At 31.5% G+C, this 25,431-nt stretch overlaps 1 protein-coding gene and 1 pseudogene across 1 annotated transcript; one reads left to right on the forward strand and one right to left on the reverse strand.

Moving 5' to 3' along the window:
- Positions 1 to 2,714: 2,714 nt before the first annotated feature.
- LOC131180994 (receptor-like kinase TMK3) lies at positions 2,715 to 4,787 on the reverse strand (annotated as a pseudogene).
- A 2,009-nt stretch (positions 4,788 to 6,796) lies between these two features.
- On the forward strand, positions 6,797 to 10,307 carry LOC131180844 (uncharacterized). The gene is made up of 6 exons (XM_058148669.1): positions 6,797 to 7,385; positions 7,793 to 7,955; positions 8,725 to 8,925; positions 9,003 to 9,248; positions 9,582 to 9,729; positions 9,996 to 10,307. The coding sequence occupies exons 1-6, from the start codon at positions 7,103 to 7,105 to the stop codon at positions 10,290 to 10,292; spliced, it is 1,338 nt and encodes a 445-aa protein (XP_058004652.1). The 5' UTR covers positions 6,797 to 7,102; the 3' UTR covers positions 10,293 to 10,307.
- The last annotated feature ends 15,124 nt before the right edge of the window (positions 10,308 to 25,431 follow it).

The raw sequence follows: 25,431 nt of genomic DNA on the forward strand, positions 1-25,431 counted from the left end.
TGCTTTCCTGTTGAAGGGGCCTCATAATGGCAAGTGATTTCCAGAAGAGGCATGTCAGGTGGGGTTTAGACAAAATCTTCCAACTTGATTTGTTGTTTCTGAATTTTTTTTATAAGCAAAAAATTTTTTTCATAATAATAACCAGGAAAAATTTAGCATGGGTACAACCAACCTAAATTCGGTTAGATTGACCTCCCCAATATATTTGGCCTAAGTCATGACATGCTAAGTGAAAAAAAGGGGCAAAGATGAAGGATACAATCAAGACCAAAGCAAGAACAACTAATTAAGTATGTGTTACATCTCAATAAGAAATAGTATTAATTTGGAGGGAAGCTGACAAATACATCAACAAGGCTATCAACTAAGCAACATTATGCAAATTCTGTTTGGGTAAGTTAGCAATTGTATCACTTGCATGCATGTGTCTGTATATAGTTCAATTATTTAACATATACTAAAGGAGTAGTATGGTATCTTTAAATCATATTAATTGTTTGGCATTTTCAACATAGTTTTTCTATATATATATATATATATATATATATATATATATATATATATATCTATCTATCTTTGTTATTTAGAATTTAGCAATTATTATTTTGAAAAAAAAGTAAATGCAGGGAAAAAAAAAACTATAAAGATAGTTAAAGACATGAAGTAACAAAGGTTTTTAAAATAGTGTTATATTTATTCATTATATTTTTCAACAATATATATAAGAAATCCAGAAGTTTCCTTACAGTACTCTACTCTTTTTATTTAAATTATATATTTTAAATAAAATTTTTTAATTTATTTCAAATGTCAAATAATTTAAAAATTATTATATTTTATCCTATATAATTTTTTTAAAAATTAATGCATATTAATTCCCCACAACGCATGAGTTTTGGACTAGTTTGCATATAATTGTAAACTAGTATTGAAAATTAAAGAGCACAATTATTTTTAGAGTTAAATAAGCTCTTATACCTATTTAAACTCCTGACAATTATTAATAGAGTTAAACAAGCCTTTGTTAATTTAGTTGATACATTTAAGTCCTTACAATTACTTTTAGAGTCAAAACGCTAAAAATTTAAGTCAAAATGCACTTACCTAACATTTAATTGACATTTATTTTTGTTACATAACCTAAGAGCACTCTTTCTCTTTCTTCTTTTTTGACTTAATTCTATTAATAGGATACAAATGAATGAAAATATGGGCGTTATGCTAAATTCAGTGCTTTTCAGCATTGTCACGTACTGAATGTAGAAGAGGAGTTTTAAGAGCTGCATGACCCAGTGGCATTGAGCACCTGGACTCACGTTTAATGGAATATATACTACGTCAAGTGGGGGCTTGTAAAAGTGAATTTTCAATTCATAGGAACTTAAATGTATCAATTAAATTGACAAAACTTATTTGAATTGTCAATGGCTTAAAAGAATGGCTTAAAGGGATAAATTAAATTGATAAAAACTTATTTGACTCAAAGAGTAATTGTTAAGAGCTTAAAAAATCAACTAAATTGATAAGAGCTTATTTGACTCTAAAATTAATTACCAATGGCTTAAAAGGATAAATTAAATTGACAAAAACTTATTTGACTCAAAAAATAATTGTTATAATTGACAAAAACTTATTTAACTCTCAAAGTAATTATGGCTTAAAAGGGCTTTTGCCAATATAAAATTTCATAAGCCAAGAGATTCGCCCCTCAAGTGTAGAATTTGATTTCTTTGTCAAAAAAAAAAAAAAAGTGTAGAATTAGATTCGCCATTGCAAGTCTTAACAAAGAGTTTTGTTGGGATCAATAAGTAAATTTACTTGCCAATTAACCCAACCCTGATTTATATGTGAAGCTGATTATTTAGAAAATACTATCATTGTTTCATACACCTGTTAAGTTTGTTCAGAATTATTCCCTAATTCTGTTAAGAATTAATATCTGTTAAGATGTAGGGAGACGTGAACAATTTTTGAGGCTCTAAACAAACAATCTCAATCACCATACAGCACAACCCGCCATTTATTGGCCATATTATTGCTTTTGATTGGTCAGAAGAAGCATAATTTGTCACCCTAATGAGACCAAAACCCTGAAACTAACACGCTAGTTGTCCTAAATGAAGAAGAAGCCACCCAAATGGGCAAGCATGGATCAGACATACATTAGTCTTTGTAGCAGAAATTCACATCAATCCTATCAGCATCTGTTTTATATATATGTAGGTGCAGTGACAGTAATAGCATAAAGCATTCCATTTCAGCAACTGGAAAGTGAAAAAGGACATGAAAAACGGACCCACCATTTGGTCCTATGATGTTTTTGGGTCAGGCATTGGCAATGGCCACTGGAAGTGGATTGATATTGGAATCAATATCTCATTGAGAAGAGCCAAATGCACACACTGAACTCATCTAAAGCTCAAATGAGAACTCAATTCAGCAACAATGGCAGACTGCAATAACCTCTATGGAAGGACAAGGAAATAATCAAACAAGAAGTTTGCATTTATCATTATTCTCTATCTACATCACCAATAGCAATCTCACCAACTAAAAATTCAAAGCCTACATAAAAGCTCATAAACGTTTGGAATGCACAATCCACCATATAAGCATTGACAGCACAGCATATTGACATTAAATTCAGAAACAAAACAACAGACCATACTACCTACCAAAAGAACACCCGATAGAAAAGGTAGTGAAAAACCTCTTTACCGACCATCTGCGGAAGTGAAAGGCTCTGCAAAGCCTGTTGGCCTTGCTGGGATACTACTCTTGCTGTCTTCTAGGTCCACATAAATGAAATCTTTCCCTTTTGCTTCCCGCCAGCCTTTCACCATCTGCTTAAGTGGAAGCCTATAATCAATACCGCAATATTCTTCGATATCATCATCCAATGGTTTCCATTTTTCAACAAGAGGGGCTAGTACATTCACTGCATGGCTCATATCCGGCCTTTGGCTGGGCTTTCTTGCTGTGCAGTGCCCAGCAAGTTCAGCAATGATGGAAATTTCAAATGTTTCATCTTTGACTTCAAGGGCAGGGTCAATGGCAGCCCTAAGTTTCTGCTTATCTGATTTGATATGCCCGAACCATGCAGCTAAGTACTGACTTTCCTCTGGTCTGTCCTCATCACGTGCCATCAACCCAGTCAGCAGCTCCATTAACACAACCCCAAAACTGAAGACATCAACCTTGGTTGTGACTTTTCCTGTCACTACAAAAATCAGCATGAGAAAATCAGTGTCACCAGGATAATGGCATAGTTCAAGTAGAATAAAGAAGTTCAAGTTTATACTAAACTAGCATTGCAGGAAAGAATCTCCCTCTGAATCAAAAACTTTTGAGAGAGTTGGTTAATTGGTTGGGTGAATTCTTCTAGCAATGTCATTTTCTATTGAATAAATACCAAAATTGCAATTTGTTAATCAATATTACATGTCTTATAAGCATGAAATTTTCACAGCAATCAAATTTTAAAATTACATCAATTTTTTTAGTTCTTCTGAACTGCCAAAAGTTTTAACATGTGATTAAAACTAAATAAAACCTTTTAATGATTTTCAATAAGGAAAAAAAAAAAGCAAATTTCTAATTACTTCAATCCCAAAATCATGACATCAACTAGAATAATTCTCATGAAGCAGTATGCTTATCACATTATATATTTGATCCCCATAAACCTGCATGGATTCAACGATATTGATAACTACCATTTAGCTCCAAATTAAAAGTCATTAGAAATTTCAGGGGGAAAGAGTTAAGAGTTTTTCATAAAATGTATATCACTTAAGCTGTTACATTGTAACTGCAGCAGATCCAAAGAATGCAGAATAATATTCTTACCAGCATATTCTGGCGCCAAGTATCCAAAAGTCGCAGCAAGCCTGTTCATCATGGATTTCTCCCTTCAGGAGCAAGTTTTACCAGTCCAAAATCTGAAACTTTTGCCCTGAAATCATCACCAAGTAAGATATTTGATGATTTAAGATGTCCATGTATGAAGCTTCTGTGAGCTAGATTATGAAGATATTCCATTCCTCTAGCAACATCCAAGGCAATATTTAGCCTTCTCTTCCAAGAAAGAGGCTCCAATTTCAGGCTTTTCCAGTGGAAAAGATGCTTACTGAGAGCTCCTTGAGGCATATACTCATAAAAAAGGATTCTCTCATTGCCTGCAATTGAATAACCCAAATGTGATACTAAATGACGATGTCGGACCTTTGAAAAAACAGCAATCTCGGCCTGAAATTCATCCAACGCTTTGCTGCTAATCACACCGGACTCCATTCTTTTTACTGCTATTTTTGTGCCATCATCCAATTCCCCTTTATAAACCACTCCAAAGCCACCACGGCCAAGCTCATTCTCCGGGCAAAAATACTTTGTCACGTTTGGAAGAACTTGAATTGATATGACCATATTTCCTGCTTCGATGACATCGGACTCACCGATGCCACTACTATTTCTGCTTGCAGAACCACTCCCTGTTAATGTTGAAGTGCTTCCGTTGGTGTTCATGGCAACAACAGTCTTAACCATGTTATCTGAATCAGATGGATCTCTTCGGTGAATGACTAGGGAACTTGGAGCCTGGAACGTGTCTTTTCTCTTCTTACGATAGTAAGTGGATAAAGGAATGATCAAAATAGCAACAAATGCAGCACTTGCAAGAGGAGATACAATTGCAACAAGGGGTGTACATAGAGTAGGTTTGGGACCGGTTTTATATTGCTAATGTGGACTCCTTTTCTATTGATACTCTATCTATAGAATTGAGTTGTTTGATGACCAAGAACTTGAATCAAGTGAAAATCGGCGAACAAATATGATTTATCCAATTATAACCATTGCTTCTGTTACTTGCCCACTAAAATCGCAACCACTCCTTGCATCGCTTTCGCCACCTCAGCCATCACTGCTACTTATTCTTAGGAAACGACTAGGTAGCATCCCATTATTTTGTAACTACTTCCGTAATCCACGTAACCACCTTAATTGCCTCTCTTTAAGAATAATTATTATAATATGCCTTATGTTTTTCATTAGTTTGAATTATAGATCGAATTATTTTAATTAAATAATTTAATTTTATATTTTAAACTTATTAATTAATTTAAGTTCAAAATAATAAAACTAAATTATGGTGTAAATAATCTTACATTACAACATGCAATTATCTTTAGAACTAACTTGAGCTATGATATTGCTAAACTTACCTTAAAATAATGTTCATCGAATTTCCACTAGCCATTATTAAATCTAACATTTATTATAATTAAATTTAATATATATATTAAATCAGCCAACCCTGTTGTTGTAAACGTGGATCTGAGGAACCGGAGCAAAAGTCGTTGGCAGAGAAAGAATAATAGGGAATTTTAGAGAACAAGAAAAAGTTTTTATTAAGGGCGTGTTTGGTTTGGATTCGGCTGATAGTCGATAGACACCCAAACAGGTAAATTGTGGTGTTTGATAAGCTTAAAAAAGTAGAGCTGATAGCTGATGGGCAACTGATATGATATCCATCAGCTGCGGTTTGTATTAGCTCTATTTTTAGAGCTGTTTCTCATCAGCCGATAGCTGATCTGGTTTTATTTTTTATTTTGACCATATTATCCTTTTTTATTTAACTTGAAAATTAATATTATTAATATTTTTATTTTTTTATTTATAATTTTAATATTTTAATTAATGTATTTCAACTTTGTTAAAATATTTTTTATTAATAACATAAAATATAAAATATTTATTTATATCCAAAAACTTAACATTAATTATAAAATTTTCTATTAACAATAATAATTATTTTATTATCTTATCTATATTTTTAAAATTATTTAATTATCTTAAAAAAATAATTATTTTCTTAGTTCAATAATAAAATAAATGATATAATATAAAAGATTAATAATTATATATTTATTTAAATAATATAATATATTAATTTAATAATTATATATTTAATTTAATAATAAAATAAATAATATAATGTAATAAATTTATAATTTTATATTTATTTAAATAATAAAATAAATTATATAATATATACCCTTATTAGTCATTTCACATATTAACAGCAACAGCTAAATATAATTTTACCAAACAATTAATATAAAACAGCTATCATTAGCTATCAGTTATCAGCTAACAGCTATAAGTTGTATTCAACAGTTAATCCAAACAGAAAGTTTCTTATCACCGATGATATGATATGGTTTTATTTTTTATTTGATTTTGTTATCCTTTTTTATTTAACTTGAAAATTAATATTATTAATATTTTTATTTTTTTATTTATAATTTTAATATTTTAATTAATATATTTCAACTTTGTTAAAATATTTTTCATTAATAACATAAAATATAAAATATTTATTTATATCCAAAAACTTAAAATTAATTATAAATTTTTCTAGTAACAATAATAATTATTTTATTATCTTATCTATATTTTTAAAATTATTTAATTATCTTAGAAAAATAATTATTTTCTTAGTTCAATAATAAAATAAATGATATAATATAAAAGATTAATAATTATATATTTATTTAAATAATATAATATATTAATTTAATAATTATATATTTAATTTAATAATAAAATAAATAATATAATGTAATAAATTTATAATTTTATATTTATTTAAATAATAAAATAAATTATATAATATATACCTTTATTAGTTATTTTATATATTAACAGTAATAATTAAATATAATTTTACTAAACACTTAATATAAAACAGCTTAATCTAAACAAGTCCTAAATATGACGAGTCAAAGGGGGAAGCTCAACAAGCCGAGCTTCCAGCTCTGAGTCTTTTCTTTAACTGAAGCTCAGCTTGACGAAGGCTCAGCCATCCAAGCCCAACTTGCCACTTTCTCCATGCCAAGAAAAGAGACAAAGAAATTCCACCGACAAGAAACTCCACTGCTCTAGTCTCTACACCAGACAGACGTCTCTTATAAACGCCAGTTACAGAGACCCAGGAAAAGAAGAGAATAATGAGATATTACCATGGATCCAGGAGGAGGAGGAGAGTGTCCATACAGTCATTCCCGTCGCGGGTGCCGTTTTCACCGGCTTTGGCTTACTCATGCTTATACTGAGATCTGTTGATCCACCCTCTCACGGCGCCGTTTTTCTTTCGAGTCTCGAGGTAGAAGGAGATGATAGAGGTGGAGTGAGAGGAGGTCTAAATTCAAGCTTTGCCTTACGAAATGGCACCATTTCTGAAGTAAAGGATGTTTATAAACAGAGAAGTGGAGGTTTAAAATCGTGCGCTACGGTTGAAGAAATGGGCGAGAGTTTCAAGGGAGCCGTCTGGAAGGAGAGTCTACGAGTGAGAAGAATCATCCAGGAGCACTTCGCTGTGAACGGTACTTTTTTTTTAAATTTTTTTATTTGAATTACGTTTTGTTTGGTTACCGAGAAAATGCAAGACTTGGCGAGAGAAAAAGGGGAGAAGGAGACTCAAAATGACGTTGTTATTAATTTTTTATTAACAGAAATTGAGGAAAAGTGACGAAGTAAATTTCATATATTGTCCAATTGAGTATGAAATGCTTTGTTTTAGCCTTATTTTGGAAATTGTTTTTCATTGTTGAGGATAAAATTGCATCATTGAGATCTTGGTTCGCACTTACTACGTGAAGAGTTGTCATTTGCACCTTGGTGCATTGATTATAAAACCTTTGTCTATCATGTTTTTGTGGTTCATGGAAAGGTTATTCCCTATGGTAAACCTTATGAGAATTGGGACTGACATATTTTTGTTCTGTTTTAGGTGCTTCAAGAATTCAAAATCTTCCTCCAGAGCAGTTCTGCAAACATGGCTTTGTCTTTGGGAAGGCATCAGAGGCAGGTTTTGGCAATGAAATGTACAAGATCTTAAATGCTGCGGCATTAAGTATAATGTTGAACCGGTCCCTGATAATTGGGCAGACCAGGCATATTGGTTCTTTCTCAAGCCTTTCTGTTTTTCATTTGAATTATAATTATAACTTTCAGCAAATACTAGGATTTTGCATTATCTGCTTGCTAGCATCATTTCATACTCTCTGTCACTATTGCCCCTTAGATAAGCCCAAGATGTATTGTGGAGTTCAGAAATGGCGCCCAACAGTAACACCACATGGATAGTGTACCATGACAATGTCTCAATTAAACATTAATTTGAATGATTTAGGAAATTGAAACAGAGCTTGTTACAGTGAAAAAAGGAAAAAGAAATAGGAGATTCTTGGTGCCGTGAACATTACCCAGGTACTGTAGCAGCAGAGGGGAAGAAATACTCAAATACTCAAAAATATCATTATAAAAAACTAAGAAATACTTGGGTGATTATAGAGAACTAATACTACACTTACTAGGATTGGGAATCCCAAACTAGGAAAATTCTAAAAAAAAAATACTATATATAGTATTAGTATGGTCAAACAAAATTGATTATTAAAATTCTTAAATAGTATCTGAACTTGAACTTACTATATAGAAATGTATAAGCAAAATCTGAATTTCATAATTAAAAATGAAATAAAAAATCCTAAATCTTGTTTTTCTTGAATGCATCATTGACATTGTAGGAAGAAGACATATTTGATATGTCCTCCAAAATTGGTGGTCTCCATGGCACAACAGAGCATGTAATAGTTATAAAATTTGGAGATGTCTGGTTTTTTTATTAGTACTGATTATTGCTTCACTTCTACTTGTCAGGGGCAAATATCCTTTTGGCAATTATATTTCTTATAGCAATCATTCTTTCACATTGAAGAAAGTCAAACACCTGTGGCGAAAAAATGGTTGTGTAAAGAACTATGGAAGGCATCTGGTAATGAGGATTGATGACTTTGAGAAGCCAGCTAAAACATATGTCCTCTGCAGCAATTGGAGAAAGTGGAAGCAACCAATCATATGGTAAAGTGAGAACATTTTTTATATGAGTTATTCTTGTCATCATCACTTATGTTTGACTAATGACTATAGAACTGCAGGTTTCAAAATACAACAGATGCTGTGGCCTGTCAATTTTTCTTGAAGAACGTATACCGTGAAATGAGAGATGCAGCTTCTGATTTATTTGGAAAGCCAGAAGATTTTCAATCTCGGCCTAATGTTTTTGGGGAGTTGATGAAAGTTCTCGTATCCCCTTCAGAAGATGTTGTGGAAGCAGTCAACAGGGTTCTTGGTGGTGGGGCAGATCCTGATGTATCATTGCACATGCGGATGCTTATGAACAGGTATTGTTATTATATTGTTAGCAAGTTCCATACAAGTATCAAGAAGATAATAGTTAATTTTTGCATCTTTTCTCTATTTTTGGGGCTCAAAAGCATTTGAGCCTTTCTGTATAATTTGGGTCTAGTGATCACTGGTAATTGCACGATTCATCCATCAAGTTTGATCATTGTTATTTTTTCCTTTTCCCATTCTTTATGCTTTGTTAGGGCCCTAAATCCTTTAGAAGAGTTAAATATGCTTGATGTGTTGTGGGATAAAAGCAAAGATGGAAAGAAGATGTTAACCTTTTCATGGGCATTTAAAAAAAAAAAAAGTTTCATCTTATATTTCAGGTCAGTGAGAGCCACACAGGCAGCATTGAACTGCATCAAAAAAGCCTTGCGTAATCTACGCCAAACTTCAAGGCCTAGGGTGGTTTTAGTATCAGATACTCCATCTTTTATAAGAAGTATTCTTCCAAACATAAATGGATTTGCAGAGGTAATTTACTTGATGTACAAAATGATGCTGTTAGTAGCAATGATTTGCCCATGCAATGAAAATTATTGTTCATGTTCAACCAAAACCTTAATGCTTTTCTCTTTAACTAAAATTTTAATGTAATATTAATTGGCAATGCAATAACATTCTCCACTTATGTTGATTGAGTTAATTTTATTCTAGATTCAAAATTAAGTTTGAGTTGATTTCAGATCCAAGATCATGGGATTGCTCATTCTGAATTATGAATGACTTGCTTTTTCCAGGTTCTTTATTTTGATTATAAACATTTCCAAGGAAACATCTCTCAAAGTGTTAACCTATCGCACAGTTTAGATTTTAGAGTGAAGGATTGGGGCCCTGCACCCAGATGGGTTGCATTTGTGGACTTCTTTCTTGCATCACGTGCAAAACATACTGTTGTCTCTGGTGCTCAGAGACGTGTTGGGACTACCTATGCACAATTAATTGCAGCATTGGCGGCAGCAAACCACCTAGGTATTTCATTGATTTCTCCTATTATTTGCTATTCAGATTTTAAATTAATAGTTAAATTGTGGTAAACATAAAACATTGTTTGAAAACTTCAGTTCGATTCAAAATAAAATAACATGCACTAAATAATTGATATTTTCTTGCTTATCTTCCAGTTTTATATGCGAATTTGTTTTATGGAATGCTTCAGTAGCAGCTAATGCATTTTCTTTTTCTTTTGGCAGGGAAAACTCTACTGGTTCAAGTTTTTCATTCTTGAGCAGCTTCCAAAGTAATTTGTTAACAGGTGGTTTAAAGTTGCAGGTTGGGTGGGGACATGTTTGGAATAGATTTGCTGGTCCTTTGAGTTGTAGGAACCAGCCCAATCAATGTGCTTTCACACCCCTTCTCCCTCCAGCTTGGTGGGATGGTCTTTGGCAATCCCCTATTCCACGGGACATCCGCAGGCTAATGGCATTTGGCATCAAACTATCTGGTTTTGGCACAGTTGACGAGGCTCATCTTCGGTCTTTCTGTAAGTCAAAGAAAAGTACAGTGAAAACTGTTTTGATTATATGAGCATAATTTTCTAGAGTTGCAGCATTTCCATTTGGGAAACAAATGAAAAGGTTTCAGTTGAAAATCGCCCAAGACAGCACAATAGAAACTTATCTGCAGTCAGTTCAAGACTATTGATGTATTAGAGAGAATTAAGTGATGAATAGAAAGTAAAGCAAAGAAATTTTCATTTTATTTCTGAAATATTAATCAGCAATTGACTATCCATATTTGATTAATATTCCTGTAACCTAATGTTGTTTGTATTTTTTAGGTAATGATCAATAGAATTCTCAGTTTAGCTTTGTGGCTGTTTGGCTTTGAGGTTTCAAAGGTTAAAAATGTTTTTCAAGGAACAAGTATCATTTTAAACGTAGTAAAAAATTTAAAAATAATTATTTAGTTATTTTAGTGTTTTTATAGGTAAAATTTATCAAATTTAATTTTAAATCATTTTTTAAATATTATCTATCTAATATATTTAAAAAAGTTCTTTTCATCAAATGGACTTTTAACAATTAATGAGTTTTTCCTATTTATCATGGAAGACTTAAAATAATAAAGCTTTTGGGTGAAAATGTGGTCTTAATCCTAAAGTATTAGAAGTCCATGCTTTGCATGTGATGCTGTAGAGGTTTCTGAAGGAGATTCACAAGTTGCTATTGTTGGGGCATCTTGTAATTAAGAGTTGTGTCCATCATGATGAAATTGACAAAATATATTGATTGATAGGATTTCAAAATCATAACATTAAATTAATTATTAGAAAAATGTAAAAAATAAATTATTTACAAATCTAAGTATGTATCTAAAATTATGAATAAATTATAACAACCATCATTGAACTTATTTAGTTATAATATTACAGTCCCTTAACTTAAAAATGTAATATCAAACTTCATCAACTTTCATATTTTGCACAGTAAAATTTCTCTAACCTCTAATTATCGATTTTTCTGTTAGACGCTGACCTGAATAGTTCCATCATGGAGTTTAATCTGTATTTCTCTTATCTTTCTCAAGCCATATGTAGATTGAATTCTTCTCCTCTCTATAGATAGAATAATTTTTCACGTGCACAGAGAATAATTTTACACTTTGCATAAAAAGAGGAGAGAAAAATATTGATTAAACATTGTGTGGGAGTTATTAACAAATAAATCAATAATGGAAAGTTAGAGAGATTTTATTTACTGTACAAAATTTAAAAGTTTAAAAAATTTTATGTTACATTATAAAATTACAGTACTGTAGTGTTATAACCATATAAGCTTAAAGATAGCAATTAAAATTTATCATTGAAATAATTTTAAAAATAGTGTTTACTTAATAAAATGTTATTGAGAAAAGATGTTTTATAAAAAGTTTCATAACAAAGAAAACTCCAATTTGAAGAAAATTTTTAAACACACGTGTGTCAGAAATTCTACAGAAAAAACTTTATTTAATCTTAAAATCGCCATTTATAATAAAGTTTTTATAACACATTAAGTCAATAGCTTTTTTGTAAAAAATACAGTAAAAAAGTACAGTTAAATACTCTTGAAAATATTACTACCAACGACGCGCATCAATAAAATAAAAAGAATTATTTAAAAGTGTATAAATTTTTTTTTTCTATTTGTGTGTGTTTTTTTTTTATTCAATTATTTTCTTTTTAATAAGTTTATAATTAATATATATTTTAAAATTATTGAAAAAGAAAATTATTAAATAAAAGAATTATCATATATCATGAGGACTCTACCTTTTATGGTAATGGACAAATTGAGAAAATTTTATTTTAATTGTAGTGTGTTTCAGATTTTTAAGATAAATTACAATATAAGAAGAGAAGGAATTCAACAAAATTGAAGCATGTTTTGTTAACAGAGATGGGAGAACTTTTTCCTGCTAAAATAATAATATATTATTTTTATTAAAAAATTAATTTATTTTTACATATTAAAGCATTTAAATATTATAAATTAAAAAATTATATATATATATATATATTATTAAGATTACGTATAAAACTTATATTTCTATTTTATAATTTTTTTTAAAAATAAATTTATATTGTATAATGATATATTTAAATATAAAATTAAAAGAAAAAAGAAAAGTTTTCATAAGAAAACTCTTGATATGTTCCGTTGCCATTTCTATCATTACTATTTAAATGATGTATGATTACTTTCTTTAATTCTTTAAATTATTTTTAACACTTTCAAGGTAATTAATATATTCACATTAAGCTTGCCATAAATCTTATTTTTTTTTACTATTGTTATTATTATGATTAATTAGTAGTATTCCGAGCTAAAAAATAAACTTATTCTCAGAATTATTTTTTATTTATTTTGAATGGAGGAAGAAATTCAGTAATTTAAATATTTAACACCATCCACTAACTATTTAAACTTTATCTAATTAAGCTACCAATAAAGAAGTGACTAAATGGGAATTCTAGTTAATAAATAGATTTATTTTGTATTTTATTAATCAAAACTTTAATTTAGCCTTAATTATTTAATTTCTATTTGAGAATAAATCTAAAAATTAATTTCCTAATACCACTTTTTATTAAATTAAAAAAAAGATTGATCCAGAAAAAGAAATTCTAAATTTCTAATGATTAATGGAAGGGTTGACGTCATGTACGTACATTAGAAGACAAAACCTAGATTCTAGCCGTATACGGTAGAGTCTTGTTTGGTTGCTAGGAAAACTGGCAGAGAATCTGGACCATATATACATATAAACCCCCTTCCTAAAACTCTCTATTCATCCCTTTTGTCACATATCTATATCTCAATGGATCATCATCATCGTGATCATCTTCATTTCTCCTCTGAAATCATTAGCTATCAACTGCACTCCCTGTGACACCTTATAAAGAATTTTCATTTTCTCCCTCACATTTTCTTTTCCCTTCTACGTTCAATTATCGATGTTCCTTGTTTCTGGAAATGGGTCATTGTCCCTGTTTTGGTTTGTTGAATAGGAAGAGGCTCCAGCGCAACATTAGCGATAAAGAAGCATCTTATGATAAAGAACCATCTTATGGTGAGTTTTCATTCCTTTCATTTTACCTATAAAATATAAATTTTGGTGCATTCTCTCTACGTAAGATGATTTTGATCAAAATTTGGTTTCTTTTTAATGGCTTCATCTTCGTTTTTCAATGGCTTTTGGGGTATTGTTTGGTGCATCTTGAAGAAAACATTTTAGGTTTTAGTCGCCATTAGTCTCTTTATCCTATGGTTTGGAGTTGCTGATTATAAATGATTATTCTTGTTAGTGTTAAGCATGTATGGCCTATTCTAGTGATCACAATCTGTTTTTAAATTATTTAGATTTTGTTTATGATTGGATAGGCTTCTTTCTGGTATATATGATATGATCGAATGACAGAATGCTTTGTTATTCAGAAACAACCAGCTAAGGAAAAAGAAATGTATATTTGTGTATCAAAATATAAAGCCAGGAACAAGAAATGTACAGTAGCAAGATTTGAGTGAAAACTTTACAAATTTGACACAAACCCTTGCCGATATTTTACTCACAAGACTCCCTTCTCATCAACAATAATTAGCTGGATAGACTATGAACTAGATATTCTTATCACTGAATTATCTGCAATATTCAAAAACCTTGCTTCATCTCTCTCTTTCTTTCCTAAGATTTTTATTACTGTTAGCATAATTTTCATAGAGAAAATTGAGGTGTCTGACCCTGTACTAGATGTTCAGAAATTTGATGGAAATGCTAGATTCAAGAGCAAGTGCAAATGCATCTCCTGATCACAGAATTGTATACAGAAACAAAGAAGTTGTTATTGTTTCCCAACCTATATGATTTTTGTACAAAAAAGATTTGACTCACACTGCAGATAAATGGTGCTTTTACGGAATTCAAATTCTTTTATAGAATTAATTTTTTACATAGTTCACCGCATTGGAATGTGATGTGAAGCTCGGAATCATAAATGTAGGCATAGTTTCCATGACATGGTTTTCATTGTATATTCAATTATAGTTTTACTCTGCCCATAAGAAGTATATTTCGTAGAAATGGATTCAAGCAGAACCTAATTCTCTTCTATTGAGAAATAAATATAGGATCAGGATCAAGATCAAGATCAGGCTCAGCATCAGGAACAGCATCAGCACCTGCATCGCCATCAGGGTCAGGGTCAAGATCAAAAGTTAATGCAGTTTTGAGACAAGAACCGGTTTTGAAATCATTGGGAGTGTTTTCATTGTGAGTGTTTTCACAGGTTTTGAAGAACTGGTTTTTCCCAATTATAGACGGCACTTTGCCGAAATTTTTATAAAATTTACGGAAACTTTAAATTGATTAAAAATTTGATATGTGGTTTAACTTCAAATAAAAGTTTTTAATTCCTACTAAAAATGCTCACCACCTTCAAAAAGTAAGAAAATTGTTTTAAAATCCCTTATAATGTATTTAATGGGTTATCGGTAGGCAAAGTTCGGTGGAGGCACTGGGCTATGGGACAAAACTATGAGGCTTATGACCAAAGCAGACAATTTCTCTAGTGGTGGGAGCCCGATCATTACATAAAGTGTGACAGAACTGATTTTGCAACTAGAGTTGAGACTGATGCACACGTAGATATTCCTTCTACTCATGATGGTAGTGCATTTGATCATGGTAATGTTGAGTGTGGAGGCCTTTGGGCTTAGTGAGTCTACTGCTACTGTAGAGCATGAAAGTGAACATGTTACAAAACCTATAGTTGAACCTGTTGTTGAGCATGATAGTGAACAGGTTGTAGAACTTGTAGTTGAACCTACTGTTGAACTTGAGAGTGAACAAATTGCAGAACCTGCAGTTGAGTCTACACAGAAGAAGGAAGATTATCTAAAGGATCAGCAGGAGAGTACTCCACCTAAACTTTCTATAGTTGAAGCTTCTCAGGCTAAGAAGAGTAAGAAAAAAGTTAAGTCTACAGTGTCCAATCCACATCAGACTCTGGCTACTACTCTTCAAAGCCCATCTGATGAGGATGAATCATAGGAGCGTGATTCTCATAATGCTTTTGCTGACCAAGTTTCTCAGCCACCTGCTGCCAAACCATCCAAGAAGAAGATAGTGCCTTCCAAAGCTGTTCGAAGGAGCAAAAGGTTTAATGTTTATAAAATGATATGTTTTTTTAGTTTACTAATATGTTTACTACTGTTGTTGGATGGTTTTTTAGTTTGCTACTGTTTTTCAGTTTATGCTTACTTGGTTCTTTTTGGATTAATATCTCCTGTTTCCTTTTTGAATGATGACAAAAAGGGGGAGAATGGATGTGTGTTTTGTGTGCTTTTGTTTTGTAAAAATGGATGTGTGCTTATATTTTGAAAATGGATGTATACTTATGTTTTAGAAGTGTGTATGCAAACTATTGTGACTTATGTGTGCAAACTATTAAGTTTAATATTTTGCATATTGAAATTGTGGATATCTTATGAATATGTTTTGTAGCATAAATTCAGGGGGAGTTTTGTATAGCTATTAATACTTTTATTTTTTTTTAACTTGTGTGCATACATTTAGTGTAACACCCTCACTGTAGCAATTCCGCACATTCTACTGTTCTGGTGACCGGTGTCGGTCTGAACAGCTAGAACGTCTGAAAAAATATTTAGACTAGAGTGAGGAGTCATAAATAACTCAAATAAGTATAAGGAAAATTAAGAAAAAATTTTAGAAATAAAATACAACCAAGTTAAATGAGCCGGTGCCCTAACGATGGGTAACCTAGTAAGAAGTTGTGGTTCTCACAACTAGGAGCCCTAGACCAGGGAGAAAATTCATAAAATAATTTTTGGGACTTCAGAGAAGAGTCATTGAGGTTTTTATGGCATTAGAATGCCAATAAAAGGCTTAGAAAAATTTTTCAATCGGTACAGACAATTTTGGCCCGTTAAGCCAAACGGAGGGCATTTTGATCATTTCGCCTTTAGAGACGATTTTTGACCGACTTGTCCAATTAAGTAAATAATTATTATGATCTAAAATGTGAATAAATATTGTTAAAAATTTAATTGAAAATGAGTAGAAAAGAAAATGAAATAAAATATAAATTATAGCATCATTATTGTGTCATTAAAAGTCCTCCACCAATCATATTGTAACACACACCTTATAAACAAATTAAAAAGGGATAAAATGAGTTAAAATGAAAAACAACAATCTGCTGCCCTTCTTCTTCAACCAGCCAAAACTCTCTCCCTCTCTATTCTCCATGGATGCTTTTACTTCTCTCTAAAAGTTCCTTGTAAACACACCATAAAATCACCTGTTGATTTCACAAAAATTGCTTCTTGCAACTAGAACAAGCCTAAGGCAGCAAAAGAAAAGGAGAGAAAGATTTTTCTTTAAGCTTGGGTTGACACACACAAAGGTTAGTGCTTTAACTTATAGTTATTTCTATGTTTTATGAAAGAAATTAGTAAATCCTACAACTAGGTGCCATAGGAAATTATAGATGAGTGAAAATCTGGAATCTGTACAGTATATGTGTGAACAGTAAATTTTAAAAATTCATAACTAGGTCAGGGATCTCAGATCAGGGTGATTTTTATGTCAAAAGAAACCTTAAGGAATGTTCTAAAACTTTGTAGTTTTATGGCAGACCTGATTCTAATGTTAGGTTAGGGTTTGAGGACAAAACATTTTATTGCTCAGATGTGGACTCGTCACTGTGATTTCTGCAATGACAGCCACCTTCAATAAATAATAACTAGAGCCACAAAACTCGAAATGATGTGATTCTTGAGTCCTTGAAACGCTTATTGAATGCTCTAAAACCTTGTAGCTATGGCCAAGAGCTAATTGTGGTAGCTGCTGGTTGATATTTTTGCATTTCCTTACTACTATCCTGCATGTACTGGATTCTGGACAGGTTGCACCTTTTTAATTAGTTCTGCAATTTCCGATCTGATTTTGATGTGATTCCAATTGGAGATTGAGTTAAACATATGAAGGTTGATTTCTAGAAAATATGGTCTTGAAATCTTGTTTCTATAAATTATGGTGATTATTTTTGCACCCTGTTTACGATCTTGATTGTGCCTCGAGTGCACTATTCATTCTAGTAACATGTATATTGCATGAGATAGAAATTTTAGAGGAAAAATGATTAAGCATACTTTGATTTAATGAAGTTACATGTAGAAATTAATAAGGTGGAGGCCCATTTCTAGTCTAGAAATGAGTGACATGAGGAAATTGAGTGAATGGGCTGCCCTTGGTGACCTGCAGGACTGGGCATGAGTCCAGTAGGTTTGGGAAGTAATAACTTGAATTGTAGAGGTTCAATTGGTGCAAAGCCAATTGGACATGAAACTAGACACATAATGGCACAACTTTGGTGAAGAAACTATGCCCAGAAAACCAAACCAAGTGGACCAAAAATTTGCCCTAATCCGGGTGACCTGCAGTCTGCCTTGGCAAAATGACCAAATGAACAGTATTTGGTCATTTGGCCATAACTCAATGTAGAAATGTCCAATTGACCTGAAATTTTACCAGCAACAAGCTGAGATATAGACCAACAACTTTCATGAAGAACACAAATTTAAATTCTGAGCATAACCTAGTCAAATTGCCAACCAAACTTAGGTCACCAAATCTGGCAGAACCAAATTGCCCAGAAAATCTGGGTACAGGTCACTCCGGCCAGTTATGGTAAAATGACCATAACTTGAGCTACAAAACTCCAAATGGAGTGATCTAAAAAAAGAAATTAAACTAGACAAAATAAGAAATAACTTTCATGTTGATCATTTTGCCAAATTCCCACTACAAAAATGACTAATGGAACAGTAAACGTAGGCCATGAAATCTAAAAATTTTGAATAACATAAGATAAGCTTTGAAATGGTATTGGAAATCAATACCAACAAAAATAAAATGCAAAATGTGATATCTTGGTGAACTTAGGTTCAATAAATTTATTATGTATTAAAAAGTCAACAATTTGAGTGAATAGTAATGTGAATAGTAATACAAAGACACAAAGTATAATAACAAAATTGGTAGAGAAAATTAAGGTATGAAATTTGGAATCCATGAAACATTCATGGATTACTTGGAATAGAAATAGTAATTCACCTAAATGACTTAATGAACATTTAAGTTATGTGAGTATATAGTTAAGATTTGTATTCCCATTACTAGTAGGTCTAATAAAACATGAGTGATACCACTTGAATATGAAATAAAATTAACCTAGATGGATTGTTGAGTATAAATGGGATGAGTTTTACATTAGGATCTATGTTTCCATTACAAATAAGATAATAACACCTTGTATGAGTTATGAATCCATATAAATATTGTAATGAATAAATGAATCACATGAAAATATGAATGGAACATTAGTTTTCTTTATAAGGGAAAGGAAGAACGTTTTGAGTACAATGGTATATGAAAACCATTGTTATGAATTGTGATCAATATGAATGATGTAAGGAATGTATAAATATTATGATGAATGTATAAATTATGAAATTTATCATGAAATAATGAAGTCATAAAACACAATATATTAATATTTAATGATATTATGTGCCCTTGTATTGCCTAGACATGTGTGTCAGATTGGATAGTTTGGCATGCTAATAGGGTATTGTTTTAGCAGTACTGCGAAAGACTTTATGTCTGTATTCATGGCTTTGTGCCCGTATTCATGGCTTTATGCCCGCATTCATGGCTTTATGCCCGCATTCATGGCTTTATGCCAACATTCATGGCTTTTATGCCCGATTATGTGTTATCATGGCTTTTTAGCCATACTGACTGCATACGTGGTTGACGTTCTGCGTCCCATGGTATGACGGCCCGAGGCACCGTGGTGTCCAGTGCCAACGACCCGTTATCCAGTTTAGTCAGCCTGTCATAGGTTACTTGGGCAGTGAAATTTATTGAAATAAGTTGAGAATATTAGTAATTAAAAATATTAGAAATTAAATAAATGAGTAAGATGACCTAAAATAAATTAGAATAGTTATTTATTAGAAAGAATCGAAATAAACTGGACCGATCTTAAAATTTACTTATTATAAAATAAACTGAGACAACCTAGAAAGTATTGAGAAAATGCTAAAAGATTAGCAAAGAAAATTATAACATACATAAATATTACAAATGTGACTTACATAATAATATAAACATAAATTTATTATTTTTAGATCATTTTTCTATGTACATTATTACTGTACATTGGCGAAATAAACACTTCCAAAGAAGACTAAATTAGGATAAAACTTATTAAATTTTAGAAACCGCATGTGAAGTATAAACAAATCTTAATTATTTGAATTATATTTTATTTCTATCTTTATTTGTATATTATTTCCTTGTTATATTATTGCACCACTAAGCAGCAATGCTTAGCGCGATGGAATTGTTTCCTTCGCGTAGGTACTGAAGCTAGAACCCAATGGACGTTTGACTGGGAATCTTGGGAGTTCTGATCTGCAGAAGTGTCTGAAGTATTCAAGGTTGTCACCTCCTCAGCAATGCATGTAGATAGGGCCCATATAGATTATATTTTATATTTTGTATAAAATGCTTAGATATTATATTGTAATGTATATTATGAACAGGTAATTAATAGGAATGTGATGTAAATTAATAAATTAGCTTTTTCATATGTAATTAATTTATATATCATGTAAATTATGAAATTATGTAAATTAATGAAATTTGAAAATTTTACTTATGTGATTTGAGCATGAATGAGATTGTATGGATTTAAAGACAGATTTGAAATATATAGATAATGCATGAAAATGAATATAAAATTGAGATATATAAATGAGATGTGAATTATGAGATGGTTATGAAAATAATTGATGAGATTTTTATTGTAAAATATTATTGAAATTTTCAAACAGGTGAATAGTAAACACATCAAACGATAATAAAATAGGGGAAACTCCGTTAGTTTCTCCGTCGAAAAATAATCGATATTAAATATAACGAGAACAAAATTTTTAAAGAAATAAAGTAAGGTAAGTTAGGGTGCTCCAGCACCGAATGTAGCACGCCTTGCTCGGCTACACTGTAGTCGGGTGAGGGGTGTTACATTTAGGGGGAGTAATTTTTGCATACCAACATGCTTGGTTATACATAAACTTACGCACACTTTTATTTATTCTTGATTGATGATTCAATTGAGTTTCGTCATCATTAAAAAGGGGGAGATTGTTGACCCCGTGTAACTCAAAATGAGCATTGATTTTGATGATAACAAAACTCAACTAGAATCTATCTAACTCAATTTCAAGTGATGTGTAGATTCTTTCTCTTATTCATGAAGAATATTTGAAGTTGCATCTAAGGAGGAAGGGCACTCAAAGGCATCTCAAGATAAATCTAAGCTGAGAAAGAATAAGATTATGAAAGCTAAGACTCAAGTTGAAGGTATGAAAGTCATAGAGTTAGGAATTGAGTCTTAGGATTTGTGTAAAAATAATAGATGAAAGTTTTAGTCAATTAGAGCTCAAAATTAATTTTTCTTTCAATTACTTTATAAAATTTTCTCTCATCATGACCTTAGATATTGCTATTGGAATATATATTTCTCTTAAGGTTTAAATTAGATTTTTAAAGATTACAATTTGAAACAGGCATTTGATAAATTAGTTTGCTAACTTGTTTGCTAAAATATTAGTTTGCTAATGTTTTTGCTAAAATATTAGTTTGCTAATGTTTTTGCTAAAATTATAGTTTGCTAACTAGTTTACTACTATTGCCAAAAATTTCATTAGTTTGCTAAATGATCAGAGTTACTCTACTTCATATAAAAAGACAAAATAACGGCTATTTTACCTAGAACAAAGTGTATAATGTTCCAAAAGGTTTCAAATAGTCTAAAATGATTTGGGACTATAAATACACATTCTTACTTCATTTTACACTTGATGAAAGCTTATAATTGCACTCCAATATTGGTTTTTCATTTATTGCTTTGGGACTATAAATACACATTCTTACTTCATTTTACACTTGATGAAAGCTTATAATTGCACTCCAATATTGGTTTTTCATTTATTGCTTTCATTTAAGAGCTTTAAAGTGTTTGAGCTACCATTGGTAAATTAACTCATCTCCTCTTTATAGTTTGATTTATATTGAGTGAGAGTGAGTGTTAAAATATAAAATTGCATTTAAGAGAGGTTGTACAAGCATCTATTGAAGCTTATGAGTGTGAGTGTTTGAGATAGTACTTGTTAAGAGTTCAAGCTACCTTGGTAAAAGCTTGGTGTTGAAAAAGTTGTAAAGAGCTTTTGGTCTCTTGCCTTTAAAATAGCAAATAGTGGAGTGAAGACTCAAAGAGGGTTCTTTGAGAGAGTAAATGTAGGCTAGTTAAGCCGAACCACTATAAAAATCATTGTGTTTGATTTCTCTAACCTTAATCTCTTTACTTTTGTGTAATTTAATTTCTATGCATGATATTGAATGTTGATTGAATAGATTGAGTTGATATGCTTGAAGATATATTGAGTAGGTTGAAAAATTAGTTGAATATTTTGTGATGCATATTATGTCAAAAATTGATATAAATATTAATTGAGGCTTGAATTGCAATTTAGGGACACATTCTTGAAACACATATCATTTTCACTATATCTAGGAGAACCTAGTTGAACAAATCCACAATTTTTCATTAGGCTACAAGCAAGGGCCGAAAAATTGTTTAAATCCAATTCACCCCCCTCTTGGACTATTTTGGAACAACACAAAACCCTAGCAAGGGCATGAACAACCAAGCACAACCAAGTACAGACACGGCAACAAACGGGAAGTGCCATCTCCAACTCCAAAAGCCAATCACCGAGTACAAATATCGAGGAGTGCAAGAGAGGATATGTTAAGCTAAAGCCGAATGAAGGAGGCCCCTCAAAACCATCCCTAAAATCGCAAGAGAATAGGGTCAGGATCCATGACCAACCAAGAGAAGAGCTCAGAACCATGGAGGGTGTAGAGGAATAAGACGAAGTTTGGCGGAGCTCTATACTCTCTCAGTCTCATGAGAATTGTAATTTGGGCGCTTGTAATTGAAAAGTCGTTTGTGCATTGAAAAATAAAATTATGCTTGAAAATTAAAAATTGATCATTATAAAAAATATATATATTACATTGAAAAAGTAAATATGTACCAAAAAAATATAAATTAAACACTTGATTAAATAGTAAATTGATTGTTAGAAAAATATAAATTTGTCCTAAAAGTGTAAACTCAGTGCTTTGAAAAAAAATTAAAGAGCTGATTTAATTAAAAAAAAGTAAATATCTATATCTATCTATATAAATACTAGGAAGCTGAGCTTTGAAATAAATTAACATAATATTGCCAAGTGTTTATCCCATTATTTTGCCATGTGGCAGCTTATATGGAGAAAATTCAATTCTCCACCTTTCTATGTTCTAAGCACTATTTCGTAGCTTCTTCTGAGCATCATGCCTTTCCTTCCGTTATAATTCCGTCTTCTTCTTTTGCTCTGCCCCCCTCATTGTTCTGCGTCAATTACAACGATTCCTATTCTCTCCTTTAATAATCTTTAAGCCTTTTAGCTGTTAGAGTCGTCAAAGCACATATCAATGAGATGATTAAAGGAGAATGAATGTGGTGTTTCTCAGTGTAAGAAGGGATCCAAATCCAGAGAAATGCCTCGATAAAGACCAGGAAGTCACTTGCTGTGTCCTTGGCTTGTAAGCAATCTAATATTTGTGTTATTTTTTCCTTTCAGATTATGCAGATGATTTTGTATTATTAGTTGTATAATTTTTAATTATTAGTACTTCATAGAATATGGCATCAATTCTAAGATACGGAAATAGACTGCATAAGGTAACATCAAAGTTGGCAAATCTCTTGCCCGCAAGTGTCAACATATGAAAGCGAAAAACCCAGGGCCCTTCACAATCCTGCACATTGAAGCTATTGGAAATGGATATCCATGTCTGACTTTGGTACCAAAACAGCATCTGACGAAGATGAACCATATGCCGTTATAATTCCATATATATATATGGTGAGGATGTTGTATGCGCATGCTGTAACAGCTGTACCTTAAAGATTCCTCCTTTAAATGCTTTTCTCATTTAATTCCTTCTCTGCTGGAAGCTTGAGTTTGCAGAATGAATTCCAAGAATATGGCTATGTTGGATAACAGTTGCAGCCATCAATGCCAAGGTTGATAGCGCACCATTCTGCTTTAACTCTTGCATAAACATTGAAAATCATGCAACTAGCTTCTCCTTTGACTCTTTTATTACATAGTGAAGTTTATTCTTTTCTTTTTGCTTTTTGGGTTCTATTCACATGCTCAAACTATGGTTAGATTGAGATTCTACCAATAAGTTTAACCACGTTTTTGATTCATGCATGTGATTTTTTTTTCATTGGGGACTTAACATTCATTTTCTTTTATCTTCTGTCTCCCTCGTTCCTCTGCTTTAGTTTCAATGGCTTCTCTTCTCTTACTTGGTAATCTTTTACGTATAAACCCTCCCAACCCTTTAGCTGTAGTGTGTTGCAAATTGTGTTTTGATTGTCGGGGACTTTTCAAATCCTATGTTATAGTATATGGTAGCTATAAGATGGGAAATATTTATGAAGATTTGCTTAAAAATTCTATGTATGCCACCTATTGGATGAAAATCTAAGCATCATTAGAAATGGAGATATTGTAATATTATTACTCTTGGCAATCTCACTTTCATTTGCATTGCCTCCAGGACCAGGTAACCATAGACGCAATTCTTTTTCTTTAAAATTGATCGTAGGATATTTGTTATGCTCTGTTCTCATTCTGGATTGCAAAGTAGTGAGGCATTATGTTATTAACAAAGTTAATAGATTAACACTTTTTTTCCTCCATTTTCTTAGAAAATTTAAAGTACATAATATAATATAAAGAAAACCTGCTGAAAGTGAAAATTGGATGGCATTTGCATTGCCAGGTTACGTTCATAGGCCTGCATTGGTTGGATTTGTTCATAAACAGATATTATAATCACATTTTGTTGAGAACTCATTAAAGCAGACATCTTTTCTGCTTTCCTGTTGAAGGGGCCTCATAATGGCAAGTGATTTCCAGAAGAGGCATGTCAGGTGGGGTTTAGACAAAATCTTCCAACTTGATTTGTTGTTTCTGAATTTTTTTTATAAGCAAAAAATTTTTTTCATAATAATAACCAGGAAAAATTTAGCATGGGTACAACCAACCTAAATTCGGTTAGATTGACCTCCCCAATATATTTGGCCTAAGTCATGACATGCTAAGTGAAAAAAAGGGGCAAAGATGAAGGATACAATCAAGACCAAAGCAAGAACAACTAATTAAGTATGTGTTACATCTCAATAAGAAATAGTATTAATTTGGAGGGAAGCTGACAAATACATCAACAAGGCTATCAACTAAGCAACATTATGCAAATTCTGTTTGGGTAAGTTAGCAATTGTATCACTTGCATGCATGTGTCTGTATATAGTTCAATTATTTAACATATACTAAAGGAGTAGTATGGTATCTTTAAATCATATTAATTGTTTGGCATTTTCAACATAGTTTTTCTATATATATATATATATATATATATATATATATATATATATATATATCTATCTATCTTTGTTATTTAGAATTTAGCAATTAT

Source organism: Hevea brasiliensis, chromosome 6, assembly GCF_030052815.1.
Source record: "Hevea brasiliensis isolate MT/VB/25A 57/8 chromosome 6, ASM3005281v1, whole genome shotgun sequence".
Lineage (NCBI taxonomy): Eukaryota > Viridiplantae > Streptophyta > Magnoliopsida > Malpighiales > Euphorbiaceae > Hevea > Hevea brasiliensis.